General features: G+C 38.5%; 2 protein-coding genes across 2 annotated transcripts; both read left to right on the forward strand.

The window, feature by feature from the left end:
- Window positions 1–438: 438 nt before the first annotated feature.
- Window positions 439–7,849, forward strand: hibadhb (3-hydroxyisobutyrate dehydrogenase b). Its single transcript, XM_085178628.1, has 8 exons — window positions 439–573; window positions 1,153–1,313; window positions 1,434–1,543; window positions 1,640–1,761; window positions 6,305–6,438; window positions 6,565–6,641; window positions 6,726–6,882; window positions 7,246–7,849. The coding sequence occupies exons 1-8, from the start codon at window positions 504–506 to the stop codon at window positions 7,402–7,404; spliced, it is 990 nt and encodes a 329-aa protein (XP_085034754.1). The 5' UTR covers window positions 439–503; the 3' UTR covers window positions 7,405–7,849.
- A 1,243-nt stretch (window positions 7,850–9,092) lies between these two features.
- hoxa13b (homeobox A13b) lies at window positions 9,093–13,075 on the forward strand. Its single transcript, XM_085176477.1, has 2 exons — window positions 9,093–11,786; window positions 12,014–13,075. Exons 1-2 carry the CDS (start codon window positions 11,153–11,155, stop codon window positions 12,250–12,252), a joined length of 873 nt encoding a protein of 290 aa, XP_085032603.1. The 5' UTR covers window positions 9,093–11,152; the 3' UTR covers window positions 12,253–13,075.
- Window positions 13,076–13,885: the final 810 nt, after the last annotated feature.

The raw sequence follows: 13,885 nt of genomic DNA on the forward strand, positions 1-13,885 counted from the left end.
ACTAAAAAAATACTAATATTAGTTATTTACTGGCATAGTTATTTACAGGACCTGAATAATTCTTCCAACACCGTGGAGCTGTGGCTTTGGTCATCTGCAAGAAAACACATAAGCATAATCGGGCACACTTCTAGATATATATTCATAAAGAGAGAGGATATGTGTGTCTATAGAATTTTCAGTTTCTTTTTAATCAGAATACATACTGCCCACAGGCACCGTGAATAGAATTGAATTTATAAGAAATAGAATAAATGAAATACAAGATGTAATATAGTATGTGATGTGAACTGTTGGGCATTCTGTTATTTTCATTTATTTATGTTTTAAGCATAAGCGGAAGAGAATGGACGGGTTTCTTTTTTTCAGTCTTGACCCTCCCCTGTAGCTCAGTGGCAGAAACCGGTAGGCGGTACTGTGCAGATCTCTAAATTGATTGGAGGGCTCGGCCGTCATCATTGCACGTACTATTACGTCACACGTAAGGTCAAGAGGAAAGAAGTATGGCTGCTGTGTTGAGGGGGTCTCGGTATCTAGTAGGAAGGTGTTGCAAGCATGTTGACTTTGGGTTTGGTAAGTACAGTAAACTGAGACCGTGTGCGCACTGCGTAGGGCGCCTCGCGTACTTTGCAACCCAAAGTTATTCTTTGAAGGATCTTCGTGGTGTGAAAACGGCATTTTTTCTTGAAATGTGGAGAGAGAAGTTTGAGTAGAAATTTCGCTGGACTGAGTTTAGCTGCTGCAGGGCATTCTGTTGACGATTAACTGCTTAAGGATCTTTTTTTTTTGTTAAAGATTACACCCTCCTTGACGGCGAGTTGTCTACCAGAGCTACACACTACTCATTATTTCAAAACGGTCCAGGACAAAAATTGTCATCGTTTGGTCTCACGTCTTACCGTGTCTTGCCTTTTTATCCAAGGCACATTATGCAATATTACCACTACACACTGTAGATATAGACATGGTCTGCATCTTTATAACATTTTACAGTTGTTTAGAGAAACTGATGAGGGAAGATCTAAATATATATTTAAATCAAATTAATTAATTTCATAATTTGAAATTCAGGTAATTATTAAAATTAAATTACTTCTCCAAATAACGGGGACAATGTGTCTTATAATCTTCAATTTGGTGGTTGTTTTCCAGTATCCACAAGGTCTATGGCCTCAAAGACACAGGTGGGGTTTGTTGGTCTGGGAAATATGGGAAACCCAATGGCGAAGAACTTGCTGAAGCATGGATACCCAGTTATTGCTACCGATGTGTTCCCAGAGTCCTGCAAGGAAGTGCAAGCGCTGGGTGCTCAGGTAGTCTAAGCTGAATGTTTGCACATCTTTGTGTTAAAAAAATAAAATGATTGTACATCTTGTAACACTTTTTTTGTTTTGTGTATGTGCCTGTTTGTTTTTGGGGTCTTTATTCCTCAGATTGTGGATAATCCGGCTGAGGTAGCAGAGAAGGCTGATCGTATTATAACAATGCTCCCCTCTAGTCCCAATGTCATCGACGTTTACACCGGACCCAATGGCATTCTTAAGTACTATTTTTGCTTCTCTTTGAATATGTGCTCCATGTCATGCTCCCTTATCTCTTATCTCAGATTTAGCTAAACTAATTGAACCTTTATCAACAGAAAGGTAAAGAAAGGCTCCCTACTCATTGACTCCAGCACTATTGACCCAGCTGTGTCAAAAGAAATGGCTGCTGATGCTGAGAAGATGGGGGCAGTTTTTATGGACGCACCTGTATCAGGAGGTAAGTTTAATATTTTATTTATTCGTTTTCACCTGTGTTTTTCAAACATATTACAGTTAAGTAGTTTGATTATTTGATAAACAATTTTTATTTGATTTGAATAGATTTTTGTTTCCCTGGATAGATGTATTTTGGTTCAGCTTCATAGTATTTGTGAAATTGCTGGCTTCCCATTAAATTACTGTGTAGAACAAAGTAATTTAAGGGTATTAATAACATGTCCTTATATCTTAATACTCCTGAGGACATTCTTCTGATAGCAATGAGAGACTGATGCATTGCAGCTTTTCTTTCATGTAGGCTAGCAATGGTAGATGGTTAACAAACACGGACAAGGTCAAATGCTGTGAAAAGGTATTTGCCCTTCATGGTTGTTCTTTTTTTTTTCATAGTGGTTTCATGCTGCAGATCATCAAAGAAACTTAAATATTAGATAAAGATAACTGGATTAAAATAATTAAATACAAAATGCAGTTATTTTTTTAAATAATGATTTCTTTATTAAGGGGAAACAAAGCTATATAAACTTACCAGTGGTATGATCTTAAAAAACCCTCAAGGACAGCTGAGAAACTGAGTTAATGACATCAATAAGTCTGGAAAGGGTTACAAAGCCAATTGTAATGCTTTGGGACTCCAGTGAAGCATGGTGTGAGCCGTTATCCACAAATGGAAACATCGTGGAACAGTAGGGAAGTTTGGTAGGCCAGGAGTGGCCGGCCTACCAAAATGACTCCAGGAGTGCATCAGTGAGTCATCCAGGAGGTCACTAAAAGAACCCAGAACATAAAGAACTGGAGAAGTCAGAGTTCATGATTCAACAATAAGAAAGAGACTGAACAAAAATGGCATTCATCGGAGAGTACCAAGGGGAAAACCACTGCTGACCAAGAAGAACACAAAGGCTCATCTCACATTTTCCAAAAAATATCTTGATGATCACCAAGGCCTTTGGGGAAATTATTCTGTGGATTGATAAAACAAAAATTAACCTTTCTGGAGGGTTTGTGTCCCATTACATCTGGAGTAAAACTAACACATTTCATAAAAATAACATCATGCCAGTCAAACGTGGTGGTGGTAGTATGATGGTGTGGAGCTCCTTTGCTGCTTCAAGACCTGAACGGTTTGCCATAATTGATGGAATGTTAAAGTCTGCTCTCTACCAGAAAATCCCGAAGAAGAATGGTTGGCCTTTAGTTTGTGGCCTTAAGCTCAAATGTACTTGGATTGTGCTGCAGGACGTTGATCCAAAACACAACAGTACACCAAGTCCACCTCTTAATGGCTCAAAAAAATAAAGAAGAAGGTTGTGAGGTGACCTAACAAAGTCTGGACTTAAAACCATTATTTCCCCTTAATAAATGAATAATTTTAAAAACTGCATTTTGTAGTTACTAAGGTTATCTTTGTCTAATATTAAATTTTGTTTGCCACACTGACATGTTTCAGATCAATGTAAAAAAACAAAAACAAAGAAGTCAGGAAGTGGTCGAGCACAGCACTGAATATGCAAGTAACTCCTCCAAGCCAAAAGCTGAGACTTCTGACTACTCCAGTATTCAGTTTCTATGTCAGTGACAGGGTATACATTCCCCCACCCCTTCTGTTCAAACCCTAAAAACCCAGTAAAAAGCTGGTTTAAAAGTTGGGTGGTCTTAAAGAGACAATATAAATAGCTTTTTTTTTTTTTTTACATAAACTGAGCATCTACACAGGGATGAATAAAAAACTTTTATTTTATTTGAATAGATTTTTGTTTCCCTGGATAGATGTATTTTGGTTCAGCTTTATGGTATTTGTGAAATTGCTGGCTTCTTGCAAAGTAACTTTAGCATAGCACAAGAATCTAAACATGGAAATGGATCCACGTTAACTCTCTGAAGTTTATGTATGTCAAACCTGTACCATCACAAAATGTGATTAGCTTTTGAAAATTTGAATTTTAGATGATTAAAATGGCAACTCTAATGAACACTGGCTTTACCAATACATCCAGATTTACTTTGAATAGATAAAGACATCCAACTACGTCTTTATATCACAGCAAGTTCAGTGTCATTCGTGCTGATTTGTTTTAGTGTTTGTTAATAAGAAATACCACCATCGTGCTAAAGGAGGAGAAATGGCTTTGCCTTCAAAGATGCTTTATAGCTGTGTGTGCGTGCGTGTGCGCGTGCGCTCCTCCTCTGGTTTTCTTGAGATCCACAAAGAAGCACAGCTTATTTGAACTTGACCTAATCGCTGTCAAGACAGCCACTTTCTTTGAGTTGAAGTTGGTCCTTTTTTTTTTTTTTTATGGACTGGCTCTAAAGATTACTAATGATTTATATGTGTCTACCCCATTGTAGTGCACATGGATTAAAGTTGTCCTGCTTTCTGGCTCAAACTTCTTTGTGTGGTGGCGGCAGTTTAAGTAATGCAATCTGAACCGTATGTCATGCTCTGACAGCACGTCAGTCACCAGGCTTTAGCCCCGAAATGAAGTGAACATCTCTCTTTCTGTCAGGCAGAAATCAAAAGGAATACAGTGGCAGTGTGGTGTAAGCTTAAACTTAAAAGCACACACGGAGAGAACATAATTGAGTCAACATGTGTTTTAAAAGTTGTTTCTTTGGGTGAATAAATGTTAGGCCCAATTGAGAAACCAGACTGAAATCTTTACTGTACCAAAGGCCACAGTCAGAAATAAGAGTAATAGAGGGATGCTGAAAAGGAAAATCAATGTCCAAAACTGTTCATATCACAAGGAAGGCTTCAATTTGAATGTCTATGACATGGAATTGGATGGCAGAATTCCTCTAGACAAGTCTGAATTACATTTGACAAAAAACATTAGCTTTGGAATTGATCATCATCCCAGCCTTGCAAACTGTTGGCTAGTTGGTTAGTGTACAACACACAGGGTGTAAGAAATGGATTACACACACATTCCGAATGCAACACACACACATTCCGAATGCAACACACACACGCTCCCAAAACCTAAATGATGACAACAAATCCCACATTTTAATCGAAAGAAGCAGTTTTAACCTAAATCTAGACTCTCTGAATGTTCTTATAAAATAAATACATTTGTGTCTAGTTTAAATTTATAAGCAAGATTTGCTCAGGTTTTCATCTTTTTAGATGTGCCTTTGAGTACATTTTGGTAATATTTAAATGATTAAAATGATCAATTATATCCAATATTACCAGCAGTTAAAAAAATAAATAAATAAATACAATCCATATACTTGTCCCCGTTACGTCACTACTTTTCAATATCAAATCAATTTTCCGTCTATACTTTCCTGTAATCCAGGCAGTTTTCAGTGTTGTGCAGATGACGCAGCTGTGGATGTCGTTAACTGCTTTCTGCGTGTCTATGAAGTTAATCAGAAGTCGTGGTTATCTCTTTCATCACAGCTACTTGTTATATTGTTAAATGCCTCGGCCAAGTGTCCATGCTGTTCCTTTGAGCAACACAGAGGCACTACATTGATATGCCAGCATAGTTGTTAAAGCTTTTGGTTTACAACATAACACACAGGTTGGGTTTTTTTGTTTTTTAAATCTACCTCATTTCAGGATGAGTTTCAAAGGCATTACTCATGCTTTTCGTGCTTCTCAGCTTGCCTGTTGTAACTCCCAGCACAGTGTCTTTCTAGATTCCCATTAATACAAAAAGCTTCAGGCAGACTGCGCAGAAGGATTAGGGAGTCACATATTCCGCCCATCCTGGTCCTTCTCCTCTGCTGGGTTCCTGTAAACTTTAAGATTAATTATAAGACACTGTTGGTTAATTTCTTGGCACCCAGTGGCTTGCACCTGGTTATTATAGTTGCCAAGGTTTTAACCCCATATGAACCTGAATGCATGGTTAATGCACAAAAGAATCCAGCAACAGCTGGTTTTATATTAGGGTAAATCCTGACCAACAGTGGGAGAAAATACATTTATCTACAACTTATTTGCTTTTAGCTCTTCCATTTGTTGTCGATCATCTTAATTTTTCATTCAAGTCTTTTTTGGGGGGATTTTAATTATATTTTATATTTATATTTTTATACGTTTATTTTATTTTTTGTGTGTTTAACCTCGCATACAGTCCCATTTTTGTCATTTCCATGACCTACAAGATTTGATTTGACAGAATATCCCCTTTTATTTTATTTTTTCTTTGTAGTGGGTCTTTTTTGTTTGCATTTGAATCACAACACCTTTATTTTAAAGAAGGCAGGAAACTGGGAGTGCAGAACACTAATTAAAAAAATGCAACAAGATCTTTTTAAAAATGTCATATTAAACTAAAAATATTCCACTAGCCCTGGGCCTGGATGTACTAATGAAATCTGTTCTTCTACACTATGCTGAATGTGTAAAGCATAGAACGGTAGCTGCTAATAAGGCTGCATGGTTATGGATAGTATATTTTTAAAATTAGTTACTACTTTGATAAAAATTTAAAAAGAAGGCAAATTACCTAACAAATGACACTTTTAAAAAATGTAGCACTGTATACCAGATGTTGTATGTAACCATGGTTTCCCTTTCCCAGGTGTGGGTGCCGCCAGCTCGGGTAAACTGACTTTCATGGTCGGAGGAGCAGAGGAGGAGTTTACTGCTGCTAAAGAACTCCTGAGCTGCATGGGAGCTAATGTGATCTATTGCGGTCAAGTTGGAACTGGACAGGTGTGAGCCGTTATCTGGCCTTTGTGATTCTTAGAAACACTGATCATGTGTCCACAGGTTCATTTGTAACCATTTCACAAAATGAGAAATGTAGATGTCCCCTAACATATTACCATTTTGTTGTAGGCTGCTAAAATTTGCAACAACATGCTTTTAGCTATTGGAATGATCGGGACTTCTGAGACAATGAACTTGGGAATCAGGTGAAAACGCTTACTTAGCATTACAGAAAATTGATGACAAATAACAACATGTGGTTAAATTCTAACATTGGTTTCAATTCACAGACTTGGTCTTGATCCCAAACTTTTGGCCCAAATCCTGAACATGAGTTCAGGCCGGTGTTGGTCTAGTGACACCTACAACCCTGTACCAGGAGTCATGGAAGGAGTCCCCTCTGGGAATAACTACCAGGGAGGCTTTGGCACTCAGCTAATGGCTAAGGTTAGTTTGTAAACCTCACGGTCACACATATGAGGGAGGAATTTTATTTTTAGTCATAACATTTCCTCTCAGTGATGTAGACTGCTTATTGCCAGCAGCACCATTATTTTTAAATAAGTGTTTTCATAAAGTATTTGTTTATGGTGTATTTATTTGGTGTATTTATTTCAGTGCCTTACTTTAATGACAGCAACTTACAAAACTTAAAATAATCCAGTGAACTTTTGTTTACGTCTTTTCTTTTTAAAAGGGATCAAGCTTATATTAATACAACACTGTGGTCTTCTAACTGTGGTTTCAGAATGACATTTTCCACTTTGATTGTGTTTCTAATGTATGTGGGGCTTCTTTTTTTTTTTTCAGGACTTGGGCCTCGCTCAGAACACAGCAACCAACACAAAGACGCCTGTCCCTCTCGGCTCCCTAGCCCATCAGATGTATCGTATGATGTGCGCACGTGGTTACGCCAATAAAGATTTCTCCTCAGTGTTCCAATTTTTGCGTGAGGAGGAGGGCCAGTAATGTCAGCCTCCACGCCGTCCACAGCCAATGCCCAGCTCTGCACAGGACTAACATAGCGTAGTTAGGGTGCATTTCACCACAAGGACTTTTTTTTTTTCTTGAAGGTCTCAGAGCACCAACAAAGTGTGACAAATCAAATGAGAACTTCATTCCTGTCAAGAAATCATGTGTCCTGTGTGATCTAGCCTTTTTATAGTAAAAACACTCATTTCATTTTTTATTTACAAGATGTTGAATTATCATCTGTGTATCGAAAATTTTAGCAGAAATTCTTCTTAGGATTGAACAACTACAAATGCAGTTTGCTCTCTGCATATTTATCTATTGTTTGCAATGGTTTCTTTATGTTGCTGTTTTGTTTTTGTTCATAGGGGAGTTGATGCTTGAGTGTCATGTGGTATCCGGTTTAAAAAAACAAAATAAAGAACAATGTTGGCGTCTTTAACGGATTTATTTATTTGGATTTTAGCTTCAAATTGACTTCAGTTTTAATTCTTTTTTTTTTTTTACTCTTGCGCTTTCATTGTGACCTTGTACAATGGCAATACGTTGTGCCCAGGAAGCACCTCAAATAACCCAATGTGCGCAGTCTGCAAACTCGCAATTAAATGCAGTCAAAATTCACACACTCAGAAAGAAGGATGCTAATTCTCGCGAAAGAGATGGCAATTTAAGATTTAAATACATTGTGCAGCTCCTATTTGGTCTCGCACTGCGTAATTTTCACCCCATGCTTCAGAGCACTAGTAAGTTAAATAGCTCCCAAATGTTACTTCGTATCGTGTGTCTTACTGAATTAGTAGTCACGGTAAAATGCTGAACAAACAGCTGCCACGGGAAACTTTGCTGCAGAGGGGATGCAGTGATGGGATGCGGCGTGATAGAGAAACACATGCAGGGGCAAAACTTGTAGAACAACTTATTCTTCCCCGCTCTCTATTTTTTGCTCTTTGACTCGTCAGGCTAAGAAACAAAGCCGTGGTAAACTGCTGCACCAGGTTGTCCGCCTCATTAGTTTGGGAATCTACTCCTCTCTTATATCCCCACTTACGCCAGACAGGAGGACGGCATGTTTCTGATCTAGTTTGCCAAGAACCACCGAGAGGCCAAGGTGCCATAGGTCATGCGATCACAAGACAAACCCATAAAAAGTCCATTAAGCACTGTAGGCTAAGAGCTGTGTTGTCATCTACTTGATAGGTACTGCAAACAGAGCAGCACTTTGGTCTCCGCAGACAGTAACACACGAACATCAGCGCGCATGACAAGCCGAAACTCAAGTTGGCATTTTTACTTTTTAAAATAAATTATACATCCAGCCGTGGGTTTGTCTCTCTCTCTCTCTCTCTCTCTCTCTCTCTCTCTCTCTCTCTCTCAAAATAAATAAATGGATAATATGTGTATTTGTTCATGGATCGTGTCAGCCAAACGAGGTTCTTTCAGGCTCTCCCTAAAACCTCTTTCATTGTTTGCAAAAAGTGGATATATTCTAATGTTGATCGTGTTAAAAAAAAAAACACATCCTCGGTATTTTTTAGTTCCAAATGTAATAAATGGTGGCTTATCTTTTCTGTCTTTAATTTAAAAATGTAATGAAATTAAAATTAACAATTAATATGTTTATCTATCTATCTATATTGTTATATATATATATATATATATAAAATCTGTTAGCCGCCTAACTTCAGAGGTTTTTTGTCTTCTTCTATATTTAATTTATACATTTCTAGGATCTTTGTCTTCTTTCTGTTGTGTTTGTGATAATTAGTCCAGTATTTAGAATCTGCAATCACAGTTTCCTGGTCAGTATTGCCATCAGTTAATCACTGAATTTTCAGACAAAATTACGCAAAGTAGTTTAATGCTGAATCTTGCGCGTGTGTCTGTGTGTATGAACACACTGAAATCATCTTTCCTGATTTTCCCTAATTTTCAGTCCGTGATCGACTTTCAGTTGAGTAAACTGCTCAAAAACCGATTTCTACTAGCTGTTATATTCAGTTTAGAAAGGCATCCGCTTTTTAATGTGTGAACAACTTGGCTCAGATTCCTTTCGAGCCAGCTCTCATTTATTGTAGCTCAGCCGCTTTTGAAATGCGGAGGTTTTTTTTAGATGGAAAAAAATGCGAAGTAGCATAATGTTTAACAAAAAGCAGATTCAGGGTAGTTTATCGTGACAATGCAACAAAAAAACAAAACAAAAAGCGATAAAAACAATAAGCATTATGAGTTTTTTCCCCCCTGAAATCCAGCCTAGACTACTACTCACTCTTGCCTATTAGCTATGAACTTGGGCCATAAAGATTTACGGCCTCAAAAGGTGGGAAAACGCTATTAAAAACACACACACATATATATAAACATATATTTTTTTAAAAGGTGCTCAAATTTAGTTGGGTATACATTCCTCGCGTTTGTGGTTTCAAACTTAAAATAACCACATAAATCTTAAATGAAAATAGTATGTAAATTCCCTCCAGTCCGTATTCACCTTTTCAGTGGCAGACTCACTTGCACAGACTTCCACACGGGCTAAAATGTAAACATTGGATTTGTTGCTGGTTGCACTGCAGACCAATGAGCATATAGCACCTGTTTATAGTAATATCTGCCCCAATTCTCCGAGTTTTTTAAAGCTCTGATTCAGGAAAATAGTAACCCACGTGACCCTACAAAGATATAGGTTTAGCATATTTCCCAGAAAGTCCTTCATTATTCTTATTATTATTATTTACAATACAGGGATGTAGAAACACTTAACCTTTAGTTTTGATTTGGATCATTTCAAATCAAATAGATTTTATTCTTACTTCATTGCAAAGTCTTATCATAGGAAGGGAATAGTGCAAATTCCAGTTACTCCTCATGGAAACCGGTGCCGCCCAAGCAGTCCGCGGAATTTAGCGCTTCTTTGTCTTTGTGCTTTAAGTGTCATTTTGGCAACACTGCAACTTCAACTTGACCTTGGCCCTCCGGCCGCGTCTCACTAGCATGAGGTAGAGTGCAACCAAATGCGCAATGTTTGTTGTATTTTGTGGACCCCAAATTTGTGTTTGCTAAACGTGAGAACGGTTTGATTTTTGATTTCTTTCATAAAATGCATTAAAATATACCCTTAAGAGATGTGTTTACAGCTTTTTTGTTTGTGTGTGTGTGTGTGTGTGGGGGGGGGGGGGAGTCTTTCATCCTAGATTTAGTAAAAATCTGCACGTTTTACTTAAAGCGCATTAAAAAGATGTAATGTTTGCAAATCTGGTTTAAACCCCACCAAAAACTGGGAGTGTGGAAGTATTATTTTCTTTATCAATCAAGTTAAAACATGTTTGATTGTACGGGCGCGTGTGCATACAACTTCGCAGGGGAGAGGGGAAAAAAATCAATAATCACTTACTGCTTATTTCAAACAGTGCGTTACACACTAATAAAATATGACTGCCTGCACACGAGGTTCATTCGGTGTGAGACTCCAAAAATCGTTTCCGATAGAAAAAAAATGCCCGCGGGTCTTGTTGGCAAATACTGGACGCACTGACGTGCGGTGTCTTCTCAAACTCAGAGCCTGATCCGCATTATCTCGTGTCAAGACGTTTATCGTCTCCTTTGCATATCACGTGCTTGGCCCTGGCCAATAACCTTACGATCTTTACGTACTCAGGCGTGTTGGTATCGTTACTCTGCCCGAGTCCCTGTCTGGGCTCAGTCGAGGGGATTTTGAAAAAGAGTTGGTCGTCTCAATGTAGGGAATGCTATGACCGCCTCATTACTCCTCCACTCGCACTGGATTGACCCGTTGATGTTTCTGTACGAGAACGGTTTGGATGAAAGAAGCAAGAACATGGAAGGATTTACCGGAGGCAATTTTGCTGCAAATCAGTGCAGGAATCTGTTAGCGCATCCAACCTCACTGGCGCCCAGCACCACCTACACTGCGAGTGAGGTGCCAGTGTCTGGCATGGGGGAACCTGGCAAACAGTGCAGCCCCTGTTCTGCGACTCAGAGCTCACCCAATGCATCTTTGCCCTATGGATATTTTGGCAGCAGTTATTACCCTTGTAGGATGTCACACGGCAGTGTTAAAGCGTGCGCACAGCCTTCTGGTTATGGCGATAAGTACATAGACTCATCGGTCTCTGGTGAGGAGTTCTCTTCTAGAGCGAAAGAATTTGCGTTTTATCAGGGGTATTCCTCTGGCCCTTACCAACCCAGCTACTTGGACGTCCCTGTCGTACCTGCGCTGAGCGCCCCATCTGAGCCAAGACACGAGTCTCTGTTGCCCATGGAGCCTTACCAGCCATGGGCCATCACCAACGGTTGGAGTGGTCAAGTTTACTGCACCAAGGAGCAACCACAGTCAAATCCTCTGTGGAAATCCACTTTACAAGGTATTTAAGTTTCTTTTTTTCTTTTTTTATTTATTCATACAGAAATATGCAGTCTTTGCCGGCGTGTGTAATTAAACTTGCAAAAACACGTGCTTGCAGGGCTTATATATATCAGGTTGTTTTTCCCCCCACTTCATTTTGCGTTTGGACTTTTTAAAAATATATTTGTTGGTGCATTTTTTAAATCAATCCATCAGATTAACGAACTGACATGCTTTATTTTCCAGAAACTATCTCTGGTGGAGACAACTCTGTGCGTCGTGGGAGAAAGAAGCGTGTGCCATACACCAAGGTGCAGCTCAAGGAACTGGAAAGAGAATATGCCACCAATAAATTCATCACCAAAGACAAAAGGAGAAGGATATCTGCGCAGACAAACCTGACAGAGAGACAAGTGACAATCTGGTTTCAAAACAGGCGCGTAAAGGAGAAAAAAGTCGTCAATAAATTCAAGAGCTCCAGTTAGCTCCGAGGACGGTGAAAGGTGGACATAGATGGCCTTTAATCCGAAAAAAAGAAAGCAAAACAAAAAGAAAGAAAATAAAAAAAAGAAAAAAATACCTGTGCTATAATTTATTACTTTATGAACGCTTTTGTTTTCGCCAGAGAGGCTCTGTTTTGTCCTGCACATTTCCTTCTCCTGTTTTAATTGGAACCAGCCTATACGGCCTGTTGACAGAAGATCGGAAATGCTTTGGAACACGTTGACCAAGGCAATTGTGCGTGGGATGCTTTAATATTATTAACCAAAGACATTCTGCTTTAAAAAAAAAAACAACTAAAAGAAGAGAAGAAGATACACGCTGTCGGGCCTTTCTTCTACTTAATACAACACTGAAATCAAAGCTGAACACTAACAGTGAAAACATTTATAGACAGTGTAATGCTAAATAAAAATGTCACTGCATATAAACAGGCCAGGCTCTGGTAATCACGGTCAAATTCACATATTAATTACAGGATTCAATTCTTCACACACGTTCTTGGCGGCTCGAAAAAAAAAACCAAGCTTTAAAGCCATCTACTTACTGAACTTATTGAAATAAACTTTATCCTTTAGTATCAACCAGTACTTAGGTAAATGTCAAACTCGAGACTGGCTTGTCAGCACTGGCCTCCAGTTTATACGCAATTCTCTATTTTTTAAGTTTTTCTTCTTTTGTTCAAAGGAATTCTCCTGCCAACGAGCTGATAACCTACATTAATTTCCTGGCTTTCAAGAAAATATAGGCATATTTAAACATGTAAATACTATGACTGCAACATCTATTCTCCCATTTTTGACAGCAATAGCCAACTTTTTTATTTTAATAATAAATGTTTGAGAGTGTAATCGTGTCTTTCATTGTTCATTTTTATTCCTGTCCGGTTGGAATAAAAAAAGAAGAAGAAGATGGCTTTCCAAAATCCTTCTCCTGGTAGAATATCATTTTCAAAAATCAGTGCAGTATATTTCCTGTATGTAGGCCAACAGGCCTTTAAGGAGAGTCTTGTCGTTGAGCCTGGAGCCTTTTTACCGTTAGAAGATTTTATGTCACCATCTAGTGGCGATGTTCCGTCAGCACAGCGCAGCGCGTCTGCTCATCGACTGCAGACATTTGTCTTCATGTCTGTCTCCACACAAGTAATGAGTAAGTGTGTGTATGTGTGTGTGTGAGTGTGTGTGTGTGTGTGAGAGAGAGAGAGAGAGAGAGAGAGAGAAAGAGAGAGTAAGAATGAGAAAAAGAGAAAATCCTCGTTGTTTTAAACCTGACAAACAAGTCTATTATTAAAATGTGTCGCCTGATTGATCAGCCAAGGTAAGAGTTCAACACTATTGTTTATCTCATTAGCAGTAGCATTTAATCAATAGCTTTAGCATATCGTTCAAATATCGCAGTACTATGGAAGTATGTTTTTAAAGACATATCTGACAAATATGAAGTCGTGGCAAAGTGAAATAAGGATGTTAATAATTATAATCACACCCCCCCCCCCCCCCCACACACACACACACACACACTTCGTATTCCCATTGTTATTAAAACATCCAACGAAAGAGCTTGGTATGAATAAATTTATACATATATAATATATATATCATAAAAGCTTTGAGTTTA

Source organism: Neolamprologus multifasciatus, chromosome 11 (genome assembly GCF_963576455.1).
Source record: "Neolamprologus multifasciatus chromosome 11, fNeoMul1.2, whole genome shotgun sequence".
Classification (NCBI taxonomy): domain Eukaryota; kingdom Metazoa; phylum Chordata; class Actinopteri; order Cichliformes; family Cichlidae; genus Neolamprologus; species Neolamprologus multifasciatus.

Bases quoted from the DNA above. Each gene is read 5' to 3' on its own strand.
- hibadhb (XM_085178628.1), top strand. From the start codon at position 504: ATGGCTGCTGTGTTGAGGGGGTCTCGGTATCTAGTAGGAAGGTGTTGC. The intron at 574-1,152 runs GTAAGTACAGTA...GTTGTTTTCCAG, and splicing joins GCATGTTGACTTTGGGTTTG to TATCCACAAGGTCTATGGCC. The intron at 1,762-6,304 runs GTAAGTTTAATA...TCCCTTTCCCAG, and splicing joins GGACGCACCTGTATCAGGAG to GTGTGGGTGCCGCCAGCTCG.
- hoxa13b (XM_085176477.1), top strand. From the start codon at position 11,153: ATGACCGCCTCATTACTCCTCCACTCGCACTGGATTGACCCGTTGATG. The intron at 11,787-12,013 runs GTATTTAAGTTT...TTTATTTTCCAG, and splicing joins GTGGAAATCCACTTTACAAG to AAACTATCTCTGGTGGAGAC.